Source organism: Erythrolamprus reginae, chromosome Z (assembly GCF_031021105.1).
Source record: "Erythrolamprus reginae isolate rEryReg1 chromosome Z, rEryReg1.hap1, whole genome shotgun sequence".
NCBI lineage: Eukaryota > Metazoa > Chordata > Lepidosauria > Squamata > Dipsadidae > Erythrolamprus > Erythrolamprus reginae.
This window is the reverse complement of record NC_091963.1, coordinates 47,560,450-47,581,512: the sequence shown is the minus strand read 5'-3', so window position 1 is coordinate 47,581,512 and position 21,063 is coordinate 47,560,450. Positions and strand designations below refer to the sequence as shown.

Here is a 21,063-nt window from a genome sequence, read left to right as displayed (position 1 = left end):
AAATTGTTTCCTGATTAGATGCATAATGACAATCCTTTGTTTAATAGATGTTTGATACCAAAAATGGTAATGGGGGGGATGTATATATTCAAAGATACAAATAATAAATATTGCAAATATTTGATTATTGTGCTAACTTATAAGCCTTGATTTATAAAGCCATAATAACTGAGGTTCACATCGATTTCTAAAGTAAAAATCAAATAATCCATCATATACTGTGTGTGAATCCAACCATCGAGAACTACTCGCAAAAGAGAACAAATTACTATGAGCTTATGACAATAAGCATGAAATGTTTTTCATTTTTTAAAGGCGTATTAGCATGCTCCAAATTCTAAAGCTCCTTGGGATATGTGAAAATATAATTTTGAATAAGAATACCAGTACAAATTAAAGTTAAAACATGAATTGTTCTGTTAATAAAGTAGTTGTAATCTCAGGTTGTATGAGAATATATATGGTGGCTATATTTTTGTGTTTATTCCATTTATAGCCCATTTGATATAATGGATATAAGAAATGGGGGGAAAGTAATGGCAGTAATAATGTTTTATTTAGAGGAGAATCTGAATGTTTTTCCCCAGGGCTTACTCAGGTAATCATGAAAAAAAAATGAAACATATACTGTACCTCTAAAATTGCTCAACATTTTTTAAATCTTCAGATTGCAATGTATAGAAATCCTGGGGAAACATTATTTTGGTAGTTTACCAGTGAGCAAATTTTGTTAGTCTAGACTAGAGTTTCGTAATAGAGTTTCGGATAATCTAGATCTGTTCCACATGCATTTCCAAACTATAGATGTATAGTTCCAAACTATAGATGTATAGTTTTGTGTTTCTTTTCTCTTACCATAAAATCTGCAACTTTATTTTCTCTGAATATCAATAATTAAAAACTGTGCAGGTGTTTTAAGTTTTTAAATATTTATAAATCTTTCTGTCCAAAAGGTTCCTTCTGGCTTTGTGCAGCTGTAAAAACATTTCTTTATCAAAACAATCAAATTAAGAACAGGGCAACTCATATTGAAACATTTAAAGAGTAGAATACTACCTCAACCCCATCAAAGACTAGTCTAAACAAAGCAGGATTTACAGCCTACCTAAAAGTAGGCAAACACAGACCATTGGGAATTTTTATAAATCAAAGATTGACACAGACAGAACATTCTATTGATGTATTTCTGCATCTGGGCACACATAAACATTTGATAAGAAGTTAGTTCCTTTATTACAATTAGTGACTAGTGACTAGATCCACTTGTTAAGAATATGAAAAGGCACTTTTCTTTATACTCATTCAAGAAAATAGAACTTTTGTTGCAAAATCCTATTTTTTTAATAACAGTTGCTTTTTTAGAGGATTTTTAAAAGGTAAGTGATATTACCTAGCTAGTGTGGAATTATAACAGCTGTGGTTTAAATAATGTGCCAAGTAACCTAGCTTCATTTGAAGATCTGTATCATTGAAGGGTTGACATAAGTTCCTGGTTCCAATATTATTACAGCTTTAGGTGAAGTGGGAAAATATTCAGGACACTACTCAGTAATGTTTTTTTTAAACCTGTCAAGCTATGAGATATTTATATTTATATCCTCAAAATCTGAAGAACATCAACTATAGCATGCTGCAATGCACTTCCTACAGCAGTTATGGTGGGCTGATACAAAAAAAAAAAAATAGCACATGACCCTTATGGACTAAGGGCCATTGAAACTACAGCTCCTACTATACTGCATTTTTCTATAAGGACTTGTGGACTCAATTTATTACATCTCACCTAATAAATTATATAAGAAATACAAATCTTTTCTTTACAACTATTGTTATCAGATCTATATGAACTTTTTTTTCTGAATGGGGTCAGTCTATTATGTTGAATTCCAAATTGGGTAGATTCAAATCGCTCACTGATAATCCACCACCAATTGTAACATATTATTTTATTTGTCTTTTATTTTTAACTATTATATTGTTTTAATGACTTTTATTTGTAATGCTGATCTATGACTGTAATGAAAATTGCTCGATATATATCAAGCTAACATAATTAAATTAGATTGGAATTTATTTCTGTCTCAACATGGTGTTTGAGAAAGTTGGTTAAAAAGATGGTATTGAACAGTCTAGTACATATATTTTGTTTAATTTTTATTTTATTTATTTAGTTTGTGGAGCATGTATGAGAATACAATTATAAGTATGAACATAACATACAAACATATAAATATAAGCAGGTAAAGTATATGCATAGGAAATGAGTATGAATGGGAACAGTGGAACAGGGACAGTGGGCACTCTGGTGCGCTTATGTGTGCCTCCTTACAGACCTCTTAGGAATTGGATGAGACCCATGGTAGACAGTGTTAGGTTAAAATTTTGAAGGTTTGAGGATGTAACAAGAGAATCATATTCCAGGCATTGACCACTCTGTTAGTTGTTGTATTTTTTGCAATTGATTTTGGAGCAGTTTACTTTGAGTTTGTATATAGAATAGAATTATTTATTCGCCAAGTGTGATTGAACACACAAGGGTTTGTCTTGGTGCATATGCTCTCAGTGTATATAAAAAAAGATACATTTGTCAAAATCATGAGCTAGAACACTTAATGGTTATAGGGGTCAAATAAGCAATGAGGAAACGATCAATATTAATAAAAATCTTAAGGATACAAGCAACAAGTTAGAGTCATACAGTCATAACTGGGAGGAATTGGGTGATAGGAATGATGAGAAAAAACTAGTAGTATTAGTAGTGCAGACTTAGTAAATAGTTTGACAGTGTTGAGGGAATTATTTGTTTAGCAGAGTGATGGCATTCGGGAAAAAACTGTTCTTGTGTCTAGTTGTCTTGGTATGCAGTGCTCTGTAGCCACAGTTTGAGGGTAGGAGTTGAAACAATTTATGTCCAGGATGTGAAGGATCAGTAAATATTTTCACAGCCCACTATTTGACTCATGCAATATACAGGTCCTCAATGGAAGATGTGTGTGTGTGTGTATGTGTATATACAGTGAAGGGCTACCAAAATTTTTACTACCACACTGTGGGCATGACTTATGCAGGACACCCTGCATTTTCTTTCAACATCTTTCAGTGCCAATTGGGTGCTCTGGGATAGAGCTCCATTTTCGCTACCCCAACGCGTCCCCCCCCAATCCGGGCAGCAGCCCACCCCTGTGTGTATATATATACACATACATACATACTGTTCATACATACGTAACAGAGCCTGTTAACCTAAGCAACCAATTAGCAGTTTCCTGACTCTCAGCTGATTGAAGCTGCATGCAGACGACATGCTAGAACTGAAAGTGAAAGGAGGCAAATTGCTGAGAGGTAGAGGCAGAATTTTTTTCTTGTGCTAATCAGACAGTTGAAACTGGGTACAAGGAGGTAAGTCAATAACTATAAATATCTGTAGAATGTTAAAATTATTATATTTATTTTTAAAAGACTGCTTTATTATTGTTCTTGACAACTTAACAAAATTAAGAAGCTTTTAAAATAAATGCTTGATCTGAACAAACCCAGTGCTTTTATTTTATTTTATTTTATTTTATTTTATTTATTTGTTTGTTTTGGCAAGTGGTGGTATTGGTGGTATACAAAGATATAATATTTATATACATGATACTAGTAAAAGAGAAACATTAGGACAAGAGACAGAAGTCAATCTGGTGTATAATAACTGAGGCCTTATTATAACATAGTGGTTTAATCAAACAACGTGCCAGCAGAGGCAGGTACAGACTTAAAACAATCATGAATACACAAGCTTTTATACAGCTCGCTGCCTGAGGCAGCCTGAGGCAGCCACCAATCCAAACAGTGGAAAGTTCCCGCTTACATTGTAACTGGGGCATACGCGCCCAAACAGCACCCTGGAGAGGGACGAGCGAGCGCGGCTCTGACAGCCGGCTGTTACTATGCGGACACAGCACTCCTATCCCCTTGGTTAACACAAACATAATCTTTTAAATATGACGGTCTGCGGCAGATTCTTTCAGAGCGCCGGGGCTCTGCGGAATGCCCTAAGCTTGGTTCCAAGGCCGGTACCGTTTGGCTGTTTTGGGGAGTCTGAACCACCTCTGCTTCCTGGCTGTCTGCCGTGGCTGATTCCCCGGAACTCCTGGCTGCAGTGGGCGGTCCCTGGAAACTCTCCCCGTGAAACTCAATGGCCCCCGGTTCTCCACAATTCCCTCCTTTGTTCAGCCTGATCTGATCCAGGTGCCTTCTCCATATTCGTCCATCCCGTAACTCCACCTCGAATGAGCGGGGCCCCAGTTCCCTACACACCGTACCTCTTTCCCATGTCTTTTGGCCGGAATAGGCGCGGGCAAACACCGCGTCTCCCACTGATACCTCTCGCCCCGCAGATTCTGGCCATTGCACTGTCGCTGTGTACCCCGGGTGCAGCCTATCAAGGATTATTCTTAACTTGCGACCCATCAAGAGTTCCGCCGGGGTCCTACCTGTAGTCACGCATGGGGTAGTGTGTTGGGCCAATAGTAAATCAGATAACTTCTCTTTCCAAGAGCTCTGGGGCATCCTTTTGAGAGATTCCTTTACTGAACGAACTGCCCGTTCTGCCTGACCATTACTGGCCGGATGCCAAGGCGAGGTCAAGGCATGCCTGATGCCCGCTGCTGCTAAGAATGACTCGAAGAGGACAGATGTGAATTGCGGGCCATTGTCCGAGACTAATAGGTCCGGAAATCCATGTGTGGCGAAAAGGGCCATCAGGGAATCAATAACTGCCTGAGACTGAGTGGACTCTAAATGGGCCACTTCCACCCACTTGGAAAAGGCATCCACAGTTATCAAAAAGGTTTGCCCCATGAAGGGGCCAGCCAAGTCTATATGTAAGCGCGTCCAGGGGCCTGATGGCGGCTCCCATGCCAAAGGTTCAGCACGGGGGGGCATAGACCTGCTCTCCTGACACACAGCGCAGTCAGCAACCCGCTGTTCCACCTCCTTATCCATACCTGACCACCATACGTAATCCCTTGCCAGGCCCTTCATTCTCACAATGCCAGGGTGACCCTTGTGCAAAAGAGCCAACACCTGGTTCCGCAGCCTGCCAGGTATAACTACTCTGCCACCCCTCAAAAGAATTCCCTTCTCAACTGAGAACTCACTGCGACAACGAAAAAAAGGACTGTAAAGATCAGCTGGGGCAGAGACTGGCCACCCCCTCAGGACCCATTGCCTTACCTGGGCTAAAATCCGATCCTTCCCAGTCTCCCTGGCCACATCAGGAGTGGCCAACACCAAGGGTCCATCTGATAACGCTAAAACGGAGCAAGCGGGAGCGGGGTCTGCTAACTCTTCGGCTACCGGGCATCTGCTGAGAGCGTCAGCGTGTGCAATGTGGCGACCAGGTTTGTATGTCAAGGTTTAGGTGTAATTGGCCAGAAAAACGATCCAGCGCGTCATGCGCGGGGACAACACTATTGGGCTCTGGCGGTTACTGGCTAACAACCCCAATAATGGCTGGTGATCGGTCACTAACTCGAATTTCCTGCTGTACAGATACTCATGGAAACGGCGGACTCCAGCTACCAGTGCCAATGCCTCCTTATCTATCTGCCTGTAGTTCCTTTCTGCCTTGGCTAGGGTTCGGGAAAAGAACGCTAATGGGGCTTCAGCTCCATTGGGCAACCGGTGGCTAAGGACTGCTCCCACACCATATTGGGAAGCATCGCAAGTGAGGGCTAGCGGCAAACTTGGGGAATATTGGGCCAGGACATTGTTTGAGGTAAGTATCCGTTTAACCGCCCCAAATGCGGCTTCCTCCCGCTCACCCCAGCGCCAGGGAGACCGCTTGTCAAGTAGCCGGTGTAAAGGTTCTGCCACCGAAGCCTTGTGCGGGATAAAAACCGCATAAAAATTCAGAAGCCCTAAAAAGGCCTGTAGTTCCGCCTTTGACTGGGGTCTGGGGGCATCCCAGATTGCCCTCGTTTTCTCCGGGGTGGGATGGATTCCCTTCCCATCCACCCTGAATCCCAGGAAGACAACCTCTGGCACCCCAAAAACACATTTTTTTTATTTAAGTTTCAAACCCGCCTCTTGAAACTTGGTCAGAACTTTCTTAACCCTCCATAACAATTCATCTTCGGAACTCCCCGAGACCAGGATGTCATCAAAGTAGGGCAAAGTTCCTTCCAGCCCATACAATAAACGTTCCATCAATCCCTGAAAGATCCCAGGGGCAATAGAGACCTCGAACTGTAATCGATGGCATTTAAACACCCCCCTGTGGGTAATGATCGCCTGGGCCTCTGCAGTAATGGGGTCGACGGGGAGCTGCTGGTACGCTTGAGACAGGTCAAGCTTGGCAAAAACCCTGCCGTTACCAAGGGTGTGGAGTAACTGCTGCACCACTGGCAGCGGGTACGAGTGGTGGGCCAGTGCCTTATTGACAGAACACTTGTAGTCTCCGCATAACCTTATGCCCCCATCCCCCTTGAAAGCGATGACCAGCGGGGTCTCCCATGCCGCTTGGTCAACCGGCTCTAACACCCCCTGAGCAATCAGCCGGTCCAGTTCAGCGTCAACTTTAGGTCTGAGGGGAATGGGAACTTGGCGGGCTTTTAGCCGCACCGCGGGCACTTGGGGAGCGAGGCTAAAAGAAATTGGGGTCCCGGTGTAACAACCCAAATCATTATCAAAAACTGAGGGAAATTCTTTAGCCAATTCGTCAAAAGCAGACCCCCCTTAACTGCATTAACCCCCGAGACAGACAGACCCAGAGACTTAAACTAGTCTAGCCCTAAAAGATTGGAAAATGGCCCGTCTACTACGATCAGAGGCAATTTGCCCACGAAAGACTTAAACTTAACCAGAAATCTACCCTCGCCCAGGACCGGAATCGGGGCTCCTTGGTAGTCCCTTAAAGTCAAGTTACACGGCTGCAGGCGACCCTTACTCAGTCGAGGAACACACCGCTTCAGAGTGGCCCAGGAAACCAATGAATGTGCCGAGCCGGTATCCACTTGCATGGAACATGACGCTTCCCCGAGACGAACTGTCACTGAGATTTTCTCCGCCGAATCAGATGTCTCCCTGACATAAGTGGTTGCCGGGCGCGGACAGCTGTAGACAGCGTTGCAATCCTCCCTCCTGTTCGAGGAAAATCTCCTCTGCCAACGGGGATTGAAGCCTTGGGACTCCCTCTGCTCTCTCGAAGCTGCAGGTGGGGATCTGCGGAAACGGCAGACCCGAGCAAAGTGGCCTCTGGCACCACAATGCCGGCAAGCCGTGTCCCTGAAGGGACAATTCAACCTAAAATGGTTGCCCCCGCATCCCCGGCATGGCGACAGAGGGGGACGGGGATGAGCGGCAGGTGGATCCTGACCCCGGGAAGCCCCCAGCCGGCAAACTTCCTCCTCCTCAGCCTCACTGTTATCCTCTTTCTCAACAGGGTTTTTCGGTTTGTCAGGCAAGGCAGGCCCTTTGGCCGTAGCATTCACGGAGCTGTCCATGGCCGCCAAAGACTGGGTTGACAGCTCAAAAGCACGAGCCTCAGCCAGAGCTGCCTGAAAGGTTAAGTCTCGGGTGGCTAAAAGGCGTCGCTTCAGGCGACCATCCCGTACCCCAAACACAAGTCTGTCAAGTAAATAATCATTTAAATCGGAGAACTCGCAGTACAAAGCCGCCCGGCGGAGAGCGGCCACAAAGTCATTAATCGACTCCCCTTCCGCCTGGTTCCTTTGGTAAAACTTGTATCTTCGTGCACAGCGGGAAGGGGCCGGGGCGTAATGGTCCTGCAGAGTTGACAGAAAAGTCTGCCATGGCACGTCATGTATTGAGACTGGGGCAAACAAGGCTCTGGCCATCTCAAACATCTCGGGACCGCAGAAACTGAGGAAATAAGACCTTTTCCGGTCCCCAGAAATCTCAGTATACCCATTGGAAATTAGAAAGCAGTCGAAATGGGCGACATAAGAGTCCCACGTCTCCCCTTGTGGATCGAAAGGGGGAAAAGTAAGTTGCACAGACATCCTCACTTACTGTTAATATATAACAAGAATTCCGTAATGACAGGCTCTAATCCTCGTCGCCAGTATAATAACTGAGGCCTTATTATAACATAGTGGCTTAATCAAACAACGTGCCAGCAGAGGCAGGTACAGACTTAAAACAATCATGAATACACAAGCTTTTATACAGCTCGCTGCCTGAGGCAGCCACCAATCCAAACAGTGGAAAGTTCCCGCTTACATTGTAACTGGGGCATACGCGCCCAATCAGCACCCTGGAGAGGGACGAGCGAGCGCGGCTCTGACAGCCGGCTGTTACTATGCGGACACAGCACTGTGCACTTATGGATGCCCCTTATTGAGCTCTTAGGAATTGGGAGAGATTAACAGTGGATAATCTGAAGGTAAAGTTTGGGGGGCTAGGTGAGTCTGGTAGTGAATTTCATACATCAACTATTAGGTTACTTTCCCCCATTGTCTTTGCTTGTGAGATGGTCACAAAAGGGGGTCATGTACCTCAAGACACAGCAACGGTCATAAATAAATGGTCATGAAACAGCGGCCAAGTTTTGATCACACGATCGTGGTGCTGCTGCAAAGGTCGTAAGTGTGAAAAAGGGGCAAAGGTCACTTTTTTCAAGGCCATTGCAACTTTGAACAGTCAGTAAATGAACCCTTGTAAATCGAGGACAACCTGCCTTCTCCCCTAGATGTTTTCTGTGGAGCTTCAAAATGGACTCCTGATCTGCTTCTAAAAGAGTGCACTGGTCAGACAGATAATCCTTGACTTCTGTTCTGACCCCAATGGAGGCCAACATTTCTATCTCCTGAGTAAGATGGTTATTAAGTGAGTTCTGCCTCACTTTACCACCTTTCTTGCCACAGACGTTAAGTGAATCCCTGCAGTTGCTTGTCAAAAGATCCCAAAAGATGTTCACATAACCCTGGGACATTGCCACCATTATAACTACGTTGTCAAGTGTCCAAAGTTTGAGAGTAATTGATTGGTTTATGATTGATTCCATGACTTTGCATGTGATGAAACATAATGAGATTAGTCTATAGTTTTCAACTAGATTGGGTTCTCCTTTTTTGAAGATGGGGATGATCGTTGCTTGCGATCATAGCTTTAGTAGTGAGCTGGTCCTGAATGTGGAGAGCTTTTTTAGGAAATATGCACATAGACCATCAGGCCGAATTGATAGAGAAGATTTAAAGTTGCATAATGCTTTTCCAACAATGTCTTCAATGAAGTCTATTTGAGTTAAATCATTGTGAGTGTTTGAGGTGCGATTAGTGAATTTTGGGGATGAACTGTTGCTGTTTACAAAGTCAGAGCCAAAGAATCTGTTGAAGAGGTTAGCTTTGGTTGATTCATCATAGCATTCTTTATTATTGGGTCCTTTTAGTGGTGGGATGGGTCTTGAGTCCTTGGGTTTGTTATTAAGTTGTAGAAGGTAAGGTTGGATTTGGTGCACAGAAGGTTTTCCTCTTGTTTGCTGTGGTAGTCGAAGCATTCTGTCTTTATTCTGTGGCATATATTTTTGTAGTGGCTTTTGAAGCTACATGACCTTTTTTATTTTTCCACCAGAGAGATATTTTTTTTTTGGTTTGTAGTTTTCTTATTGAGATGGGTAGGTTGTTTTTCTTGCTTATGGTAGTTATTCGTGGTACATGTAATTTGTTAACTCTTTTGATTTCGAGCAAGAATATGTTGTAGAGGTCATTGGCAGTGTTACAGCCAGAGAATAGAGCTTGCAAGTCAAGAATTTAGAGATTGGCATCTATGAGTTCATGGTTGGCTTTTTAAAAAATTTACTTGGGTGTCGCATTATTAGGGTGAATTTTGGAGTGGCATAGGTTGAGGTTGAAGTTAATAATACTATGGTTGCTGTTGGAAAAAGGTTCTTTTATTTGTAGCCCATAAATTGTTCTTGCAGAATATGAGTCTTGCAGCTGTTGAGTCTAGTATGTTTGTTACTAGTTGGTTGAGTCCCAGATTGGTAACAGCATTGTATAGGGTAGTAAGGATGGGTTTCCTAGTGCATTTCTTTAGGGTCCAGTTAATGTGAGCTCACCAAGGAAGATAAGGGGGTATGGACAGGAGGCTCACTACATATTAGTAGTGAGGCTTGTTTGTATGTCGTAGTCAGGGGAAGGTTAACAGCTCCTTTGTGAACAGAAAACTCAGCAAGAAGATTGGAAGAAGAAAGAATGCTTGCTTTTAAAGTAACTTCTCTAATGGTATAGCAAAAGTATTCAGAAAATAGTAATAAACAATGTTTTAGTCCAGAGTTTGCATAAACATGCAGTAGGCAAGAAGAAAGTTCACAGTGAATAATCCAAAGTACACTCTGGTTTACTTAAGCTTTATACTTAAGCAAGGGTCTTTTGTAGATTGATGCAGGAAGGGACGGACTTTTCCCCTTCAAATGTTACTTCTTTAATGTAGCTGAAGTTGTTAGCTTTGTTTGTTATGGAGCAGCAGGCAGAAATGAGGGTAGTTGAAACAAGCAGGAGCAGGATGGGGTAATGTACACACACAGCTAAATACATACACTGGGTTGAATCACAGTCTCACCGGATTTGATGACTTCAGGCCCCTTCCGAGCTGTCGCCTTGCCTTTCTGAACTGTCTCCTCATTGTCTTCTTTTAAATAGCAGAGAATAATGTATACTTCCAGAAAACCACATCAATCTTAACAGCATCTGTACAAGTATAGTGTGAAATGTAACAATGTTCTGTTTTAAAATTAAAATAAGACAGCTGAGTTAAATCCTGTCCTAGTTATGTTTGAAGTAGATCTATTTAAATAATTTGGAGGAGTTAGTGTGACTACATTTAAGAAAACTTTCTGCATTAATATACTGCCATAATGTACATTTCCCTAATTCTTTGCTATTTCTATGAGCCAGGAACACATGCACAGAAAACAGTATACATCATCTGTACTGTTTGCTGGGAGGCCGAGGCAGAATTTCTCCCCCTTGTTTTCCTCCCCAAAAACAAAATATGGTAGTTAAGGTCACTCTATAGGGTAGCAGTATTGTTGGTGATGTTAAATAGTTTTATGTCATCAGCAAAGAGGACACAGTTGCTCATAATACGATTGCAAAGGTGATTTATGTAAATTATTTCAGAATGGTAGCCAACTACCCTCATGGTGCTGTTCTGTGCTCTCTCTCTCTCTCTCCCTCCCTCCCCCTCTCTCTCTCACACATACACACACTCCAATAGTGTTTAGTGAGTTTAGTGGGTTTGTTAATATTCCCCAGAAATTCACTTCACCAAAAACCCAGAACTGTCTCAATTAATTTCAGTCACAAGCAGACCAATGGCCATGAGTCTCTGAGGTACTTCAAAATTTCCCAATCAAAATAAACTCACCAGGCAAAATTAAATCCACAATAAAGAAGGTTCGCAAGGCAAGAAAAGTCTAAAATTCACAAGGCAGGATCCAAGTCAACACACAATGTCATTCCAAAGCAAGGCAAGAATCATAACAACCAGAAACACAGAACTAGAAAATGAACACATTGTTCTCAGCATCATCTCCAAACTGTTTGATGTCTTAAATAGCCAGTTTCTGGTGCAGCACATTAAGATAAGTGATACTTCTCACAGCCACAATCTGACTAACCTTTTCTGCTGCTGCCTTTTCTCTGCCCTACATATTCTTAGGTCAAGTACAGAAAGCCAGTCTTATTTGCTTTTACCACCTGAAGGCTCAGGATAGTCCTATAGCAGTTGTGCTTCAGCCAAATCTCTCTCAAATGGCTGCTTGGAACCATTGACCATATCTCTTCCAGACTTGCCTGGAATTGGTTCAGCTTCCTTGAGGTGACATTTTAGAGAGGTCCTCTAGGGAAGCATCTATAGGAGTGATGACACATATTGAGCTTGATAACAACTGTATGGAAAACTAAATATAATAAAATAAAACTCTGACAGTTTTCTTATAATTAGTTAAAATAAATGCAATATTTCAATATATTCAACCAATCTTTGTTCTTATGGTTTCAGGTTCAACCAGAAAATGCTCCTGTTTTACTTTGGCTCCAAGGTGGACCTGGAGGAACCTCTATGTTTGGCCTTTTTGTTGAACATGGACCATATGTTGTTCAGAAGAACCTTTCTTGCAAGTATTTGATTTGTTTCTAGTGTAATACCTGTTTTTATTTCTGAATATTCATTTTTTACAATTCATTTTTTTAACATTTAGTTGTAATTCTGTTAAGTAAAATGTATGTAACAGCAGAATATATCTTTCCTATTCTGAACAAGTATAGGTAAGGAAGTGGATACTTGCTGATGCAAAACTGGTATTTGAGTTTGAGATGAAATATGATTAAAACTCACTGTTACAAAACTTGGGTCTGTCTGTCAGTTTGATAATAATAAAAACATTGGACAAGAATCCAGAACCCAATTCATATAAATATTGGAAATATTATTATTTTTTATTTTTATTTTTTGGGTGATGACATATTCAAAATATATTTTGGTATGCAAAATTCACCGCAGATTTCCACAGTTTGGTACACTGATGGTAGCTGAAATCTTATTCTGGTTTGCTTTCTTTATAGTGACTGAACGAAAGTTTCCTTGGACCTCTAAGTTCTCCATGCTGTATATTGACAATCCAGTAAGTTAAGAATGAATAATATTTTATTTAAAATATAAATTTGAACATCAAATCTTTATAGTATGAATAGCATCATGGTATTGGTAGGCACCCCCATACAGTACACTTAAATGAGTGTTTCTATCACTAGCACTATTTACCACCAGTTTATCAGGTATTTAGGAGCAGAGGACTTGATAACAAAAGGAAACAACAGCCAATGACTTAATAGCCAACAGTCAATATTCCAATCAACAACTAAAAGTTTATTACTACTACATAAAAAATAATCACATAAATTATGCCTGGAAAAAAGGGTGGGAATCCAAATTTTCTAATCTGAAATCTTATATTTCTACTACTACTACTACACTTTTATCCTTAAATTTATTTGCTATCTGTTTCATAGATCAAGGCAACTTTGAACAGCTTACAATATAGTAAAAATATACAAATATCCAGACAATTTACTAATTTAGAAATTTGCCCATTGGTCTTAATGAAATTGACTTCTGAATAGACATGAACATAGACTTAAGTGCAAAATAAGAGTAAAACAATTGTAGGAGAAACCATATACAGTAATTAATTAGATTTTATTTGATGTAGAATATATCAGCAAAAAATGAAATTCTTTGTTCCTCACATGTCCTGGTTCTCTTTAACTATCAGGTTGGAACTGGCTTCAGTTTTACAGATGATCCAAAGGGATATGCAAAGAATGAAGATGATGTAGGAAGAGATTTGTATAGGTAAGTTAAAGCTGAATCCCCCCCCAATAAAAGTAAGCATAAAAGTAAGCCCTGCACAACTTTTTGTAGAGATTTAAATATTTACTAGATCTGAGCAAAGCATTTGCAGCAATCTTTGAAGAATTAAAACAGCTGTCTTTTATAAGGCTTCTTCATTGTTTCCAGATATCCATGTATCCCTGCTTGTCTATGTATGCATGTGTGCATCTGTTGAAGCAGCTGTGCAGGATTATCTCACTGTTTAATTCACACAGATAGCCAAGGACAGATTGCAAAGCAGTCATGCAATATTTCTATATGATATGGAAGTATTGCATGACTGCTTTTAATATGTCAAGAAGTTATGCTTTGCACTGCAGAGGTTAAGTGAACTGTGTAGTCGTTAAGCAAATCTGGCTTCCTCCATTGACCAAAAAGCTTATACTACAGTTTCTCAGTGTGTGTATTAATTGATACTATATCTGCATTTTCAGTGCGATCATTCAGTTTTTCCAGCTTTTTCCTGAATATCACCAAAATGACTTCTATGCAACAGGAGAAGTAAGTTTGCTTTAACATTTGTCAATTTATGAGTGTAAATATGTATTTTACATAAAAACATATTCTATTAAGGAATATGTTTGTATATTAAATATTTGTATGAATATGTTGCAGAAGAAATAAAACTTCTATTAATTAATAGAATTGCTGCTACAGTAACTAGAGTTCTAGACAGGTAATTTTGTCACTGAGATAACATTTGGAACAATATATTCGGTTCTAATTGTACATGCAATATCATTATGCAATCACACAAGCAAAATTAGTAAAGGATATACAGTAGTACCCCTAGATACGAGCATAATTGGTTCCAGAAGGGAGCTTGTATGTCGAGGCAACTCGTATGTGGAACAAATCGCTTTAGACTTTGTTTTTCCCCTCCGAGATAACCAAAAGCAAGGATTCTTCGCCACCTAGTGGACGCTCGGCTCGTATCCCGAATTTGAGCTCGGGACTAGAACAGAAATGTCTCTCCACTCGTGGCTCGTATGTTGAAATATTCGCATGTAGAGCAGCTCGTATCTAGAGGTACTACTGTATAATGAATTGTACTTGCAAAGCAAAATAATATTTTATTGAATGGCACTGATTTATCAGCTTTGATCTAAGTTACTTTAATATTGGAGGCGCTCTGTTGAATTCTTTAAAGAGTGCTTTTTGAGAAGATAATCAATTGTCTGACAAGAAAGGTAAATAGCACTTAGACTTAGGCTTTGCAGTGCTTTACAGCCTGTTTACTAAACTTGGAAGTATGGAAGGCTGATTCAACCTTGAACTGGTAAGATTCTAACACCCAAACTGCTGGCAGTCAGCAGAATTAACCTGAAATACCGCATTCTAACTACTTGCACTACCATAGCTCAAAACAGAAGAAGGGCAGTGATTTTTCTAGTTATCCTTATTGTTAACATTCCAACCTGTGGAACCTATATACCGTATTTTTCGGTGTATAAGATGCACCTTTTTACTTCAAAAAAGTGCATCAAAAACTGGGTGCGTCTTATACACGAATGCTGCGGGAGGGGATTGGGTAGTGGTCAGAAGGGACAGAGGCAGCCTGCTCGTGCTTTGCCGGCTGTCCCCGAGGCAGTCCAGCAGCCCTTGCCTGCCCGGACGGCCTCACTTCCCTCCCCGCAGGAGACCGGCAGGCGTTGGCTGTGGCTGGGCAGGGGCCACCTCTCCCTGGCTGAGGAATTCCCTCTGTCCTTCGCTTTGGCATCAGGGAGAACACAAGCAGCGTCTGCTTCACTTTCAAAGCCTCCTGTATGACTGATTCTCCTGAGAACCTCCGCAACCGCATCTTTTGCCTGGCTGAAGAATACAAGAAGCGCCTGTGGCCGCCCTGCACGGAGCTTGAAGGCAGTGCTTGTGGCCCCGTTCTCCCCACCCCTAGAGAATAGCGCCAGGTCCTAAACGGTGGGAAAAGCGCTTTTGGTGTGCAGACTGGGATTAAAGGGAGAATGGCAGGAAACTGGCCGGGGCTTCGTGCCACTCTCAAATTTCCTGGGAAATTTTTCCAGGCTCGGGTTCTTAAGTAGAAAATGGTTCTTAAGAAGAGTCAAAAAAATCTTGAACACCCAGTTCTTGTCTAGAAATGTTCTTAAGTAGAGGCGTTCTTATGTAGAGGTACCACTGTAGTTCAATTATATATATTTTCTCTGAGTTAAACTCATTTGGCAAACCTGATACAAATACCATAACAAAGTACTAGTTTGCTTAATTGTTATAATACTGGGCTAAAAACTGGGAAACTATGAATTCTCCTGTGCACTGCTTGGAGAGTCCAAACATGGGAGAGTAACTTCTGTCATTGCTAAGGGACTGAAATAAAAATAGGCATGGTCACGTCTCTTCTGTTCACTGGCTTTGATCTGTGTCAGTTCTTTTAACTCAGTTGAGATAAAGGGATATATAACTTTCTTCTCCTCAGTTCCTTAACATCAGACAAAAGTGCTTGGACTCTCATTTTTAGGTAATAAGGGTGAGAGAAGAAGAGAGTAGTCAGGTTCCCTGCCTTGAGGGCTATGCTCCACATTTAAAATCAGCTGTGAGGTATTGCCTGAATATTGTTCAGCTGTTGCCAGGATATTGAAATTTGCTCAGATTTGAAGCTCTTAATTAACAAAGGGTGCAATATAATATAGATATAATGTAAGAAATTCTAATCAAGGTTGGATAAAATGTATTAAAAATCCCTATATATTACTGATTTAACCATTGTATTATCTTTAGTCTTATGCAGGAAAATATGTGCCAGCCATTGGATATTATATTCATAGCAATAATCCTACAGGAAAGATAAAGATCAACTTCAAAGGTGTTGCCATTGGGGACGGCCTTTGTGACCCTGAAGTGGTATGATTTCTATATTTTTTTATATTCTGAAATTGCGGACCCCAAAAGAATATAATCCTGATTGATACCCAGTCTGTGAAAATGCTTTTAACCTTAAATGTTTTCTCTGAGTTAAACTCATTTTGCAAACTTGATACAAATACATTAGTGGAACAAAGTACTAATTTGCTTAATTGTTATAATACTGGGCTAAAAACTGGGAAACTATGTATAAAATTTGGCAAAGGTTTATTGATTTTGCTATGTTCTTTTCAATCTTTTTAATGATTTTAATGATTTTTTTAAAAATGAAAACAATTGTGACAATATTGTTCATTTTCTTAAACAGATGCTGGGAGGCTATGCAGAATTCTTATATCAAATCGGCTTGGTAGATGAAAAGCAGAAGTTATATGTCCAGAATCAGACTAATCTGGGACAACAATATATCCAACAGAAGAAATGGAAAAAAGCCTTTGAAGTAGGTCATAGAAGCCTACGATGGCTTTCAGTAATTAAAACCATCTGACCAGAGTAAGGGGTCATAAGGAAATCAAATGGAGGTCACAAACCTGATTGCAGCAGCAGCAAAAAGAAAACTAATAGGAAGAGAAGTCATTCTCCAATATTCCTCTAAAGTTTACATTGGATTCTCTTCAAACTTGAGCACTTGAGCGTGTGTCTACATAGGCATCTCTTTTGTTAATTGCTTTAATTTTTTAATGTTGATTTCTGAATGTCCTAAAGCTTTTTCTTATCTCCAGAAATTGGAAGAAAAGTAATCTTGGAAGTTGTGAGGACGCTTGGACGCTTGATACCTTTTTCTATCCATGTGAAGTGGTAACCACACACAATTAACTGACATGAGTCACTTTGCAGCATCTTGCATTCCAGCAATCTAACGAATCTTCTATATTTTGCAAAATCATCTTTAAAAAGAAGAGAACACAACTTCGTTAATTTAAAAGATAATAGTTATACTGAATTTTGCTGATATCATGCAAGCAAAATTAATCTCTGAAATATTAACTGCAAATATTAGCTGCTGTTTTACATAACGAAAAGAAGAAATATTGCAGTAGCTGCTATTTTACACAAGATTCAGACTGAAAGACCCAGGTCATCTAGACCAGTGTTTCCCAACCTTTTTTGAGCCGCGGCACATTATTCATATTTTCAAAATCCTGGGGAACATTGAACGGGGGGAGGGGGGGGGCTAAAGAAAAGTTTGTAAAAAAAAAATCTCTCTCTTCCTCCCTTTCGCTCTATTTCTCCCTATTTCTCTCTCTTCCTTCCTTCCTTCCATTCTTTCTCTCTCTCCATCCCTCTTTCTTTCTTTCTTCCTCTCTTTTTTGCTCTCTTTATCTCTCCCTCCTTCCCTTCCTCTATGTCTTTCTCTCTCCCTTTCTCTCTCTCTCTCTGTGTCTCTCTTGCTATCTCTTTCTTGCTTTTTTCTCTCTTTCTTGCTCTCTCTCTCTCTTTCACTGTCTCTTGCTATATGTCTCTTTCTCTCTCTCTGCCACTCTTGCTATCTCTCTTTCTTTCTCTCTCTCTTTCTCTGTCTCTCTTGCTATGTCTCTTTCTTTCTTTCTTTCTCTCTCTGCCTCTCTTGCTATGTCTCTCTTTCTCTCTCTCTTTCACTGTCTTTCTTGCTATCTCTCTCTCTCTCTCTCTCTGTCTTTCTCTCTCTCTCTCTGCCTCTTGCTATATCTCTCTTTCTCTCTCTTTCTGTCTCTCTTTCTCTCTGTCTCTCTTGCTATGTCTCTCTTTCTTTCTCTCTCTATCTGCCTCTCTTTCTCTCTCTCTCTTCCTATGTCTCTCTCTCTGCCTCTCTTGCTATGTCTCTCTGCCTCTCTTGCTATGTCTCTCTTTCTTTCTCTCTCTCTCTGCCTCTCTTGCTATGTCTTCCTCTCTCTCTTCCTGTCTCTCTTTCTCTCTCTCTCTGTGTCTCTCTTGCTAAGTCTCTCACTCTCTCTCTGTCTCTCTTGCTATGTCTCTCTCTCTCTGCCTCTTGCTATGTCTCTTGCTATGTCTCTCTCTCTCGCTCTTTCTGTCTCTCTTTCTCTCTGTGTCTCTCTTGCTATGTCTCTCTTTCTTTCTCTCTCTCTGCCTCTCTTGCTATGTCTCTCTTTCTCTCTCTCTTTATCTGTCTCTCTTTCTCTGCCTCTCTTGCTATGTCTTTCTTTCTCTCTCTCTCTCTTTCTGTCTCTCTTGCTATGTCTCTCTTTCTTTCTCTCTCTCTCTGCTGACTGCAAGCGGGAGCCCTGACGACAGCAGCTGGACGTGCTGCTGGACGCCGTATATGCCAGCCCCGCAGCGCCAGCATGTACAGCGTCCAGCAGCACGTCCAACCGCCACCGTCGGTGCCTCCACCCTGGAGCTCCCTCTTGCCGCCCCCATCTTCCCGTGACCACCTGGGGCCGCTGCAGCCGGCACCCTCCCGCCGGGCCCCAAAGGACACTTGCCGCCGATGCCAGGGAACTCCAGCTGGGCGGGGCGCTGCGGGTGCCTCCGACCTGGAGCTCCCTCTCGCCGCCCCCATCTCCCCCCGACCGCCTGGGGCCGCTGCAGCTGGCACCTTCCAGCTCCCGCTCCCACCGCCAGTGCCCTCCCGCCAGGCCCCAAAGGACACTTGCTGCCGACGCCAGGGAACTCCAGCTGGGCAGGGTGCTGCCGGTGCCTCCGAGCTCCCACTCGCAGCTGTCCCCCGGCTCCTGCCCGATGCCGCGGTTTCTGGCGCTCTCCTGCTGGGCCCCAAAGAAGGAAGGCAGGAAAAAGGAGGCATGAAGAATGAAGCTCTCCTTTTTCCTGCCTTCCTTCTTTGGGGCCCAGCAGGAGAGCGCCGGAAACCGCGGCAACGGGCAGGAGCCGGGGACAGCTGCGAGTGGGAGCTCGGAGGCACCGGCAGCGCCCCGCCCAGCTGGAGCTTCACGACACACCTGACTGTGTCTCACAGCACACTAGTGTGCCGCGGCACACCGGTTGGGAAACACTGATCTAGACCAAGGGTAGCCAAAGTTGGCTCTTCTATGACTTGTGGACTTCAACTCCCAGAATTCCTGAGCCAATCATGCTAGCTCAGGAATTCTGGGAGTTGAAGTCCACAAGTCATAGAAGAGCCAACTTTGGCTACTCCTGATTCTAGATCATTTTTTTTTTCCAAGGAATAAAATGACATTTCCTCTTAACTTATTTTGGAGACATTTTATTGGGATAGTTTTCTTTTATGACTTGAAATATGACATTCAGTTGGATATTGATGCAAGGAGAGACCTTTCTTTTAATATTTATTATACAAGTATATTTTACCAACTTCTTTTTCCTGCTGTGGGAACTGTAGAACTGTGAAAAATTGACATATTCAACAATGAAAATGAACATGTTGAATTTCTTCAACAGGTATTCGATACTCTGTTGAATGGTGATAAAACTGCAAGTCCTCCTTATATTCAGACTGTTACAGGATGTAGCAACTATTTCAATTTCTTGCAGTGTGAAGTAAGTACCTATGAGAAAAAGCAAATATATTGAAAATATATAGTGTATTCAGAAACTATTTAGACCCCTTCACTTCTGTCAATTTTGTAATGCTGTAGCCTAATTCTACAGTTGTTGAAAATATTTTTTTCTCATTCATTTACACTCAGTACCCCATAAAGACAAAGTAAAAACGGAATTTTAGAAATGTTTGTAAATGTATAAAAAAGAAAAATTGAAATATCACATTGACAATAACTGTTCAGATTCTTTGCAACAACACTTGAAATTTAGCTCAGATGCCTCCCATTTTGCTTGGAAGCTGCTGATGTACTTCTATACTTTGATTGGAATCCACCTGTGGTAAGTTAAATTGATCAGACATAATTTGGAAAGGCACACACCTTTTAAAAAAGGTTTCACAGCTAACACCGCATACTATATCAGACCAAAGCCATGAGGTCAAAGGAACGGCATGCAGAAGTCAGACCCAGCATTATTGCAAGGCATAGATCTGGGGAAGATTACAAAATTTCTGCTGTGCTGAAGGCTCCTAAGAGCACAGTGGCCTCTGTAATTCTCAAATGGAATAGATTTTGCATAATCAGGATTTTTCCAAGAGCTGATTGACTGGTCAAACTGAGCAATCAAGGAAGAAAGGCCTTAGTAAGAGGCTAAGAACCTGATAGTCAGTTTGACTATCCTCTGTGCAGATGAGATAGAGTTCCAGAAGGACAATCATTATTGCAGTCCTCCACTGATCTATGCTTTATGGCCAAAAAAACAAACAAAAACACCTGAACAACTCTCAGATGGAGGAACAAGATTCTCTGATCTGATGAAATCAAGACTGAGTTATTTAGCCTCAATTCTAAATGTTATGTCTGGAGGTAACTAGGCACCACTCATCACCTGTCCAATATCATCCCAACAGTGAAGCATGCTGGTGGCAGCATTTTGCTGTGAGGTTGTTTTGGTTTTTTTAGCAGCAGGGACTGTGAGACTGGTCAGTGTTGAGGGAATGCAGAATGGAGTGAAGTTCAGGGATATCTTCAATGAAAACCTGTTCCACAGTACTTGGGACTTCAGACTGCCCTGAAAGTTCACTTTCCAATATGGCAATTATCCCCAAGCACACAGCCAAGACAACCATGAGTAGCTTAGGGATGAATGCCCAGCCACAGCCTTGATTGGAACCTTATTGAACATTTCTGGAGGGAGCTGAAAATTGTTCTGCACCAACAGTCACTATCCAACCTGAGCGAGCTTGAGAAGATTTGCAAGGAAGAATGGCAGAAAATCCCCCAATCCAGGTGTGCAAAGCTGATCACGTCATAACCCAAAAGG

The 21,063-nt window shown here is 41.6% G+C and overlaps 1 protein-coding gene across 2 annotated transcripts in view; it reads left to right on the top strand.

Annotated features, from left to right (window-relative positions):
• Positions 1-21,063, top strand: part of CPVL (carboxypeptidase vitellogenic like) — a 44,368-nt gene that overhangs the window by 9,601 nt on the left and 13,704 nt on the right. For both annotated transcript variants that reach the window (XM_070728994.1, XM_070728995.1), the window contains exons 4-10: positions 12,013-12,127; positions 12,576-12,634; positions 13,286-13,365; positions 13,839-13,905; positions 16,138-16,260; positions 16,589-16,720; positions 19,639-19,737. In XM_070728994.1, coding sequence (XP_070585095.1) covers positions 12,013-12,127; positions 12,576-12,634; positions 13,286-13,365; positions 13,839-13,905; positions 16,138-16,260; positions 16,589-16,720; positions 19,639-19,737 — 675 coding nt within the window. The remainder of the gene's footprint in view (positions 1-12,012; positions 12,128-12,575; positions 12,635-13,285; positions 13,366-13,838; positions 13,906-16,137; positions 16,261-16,588; positions 16,721-19,638; positions 19,738-21,063) is intronic.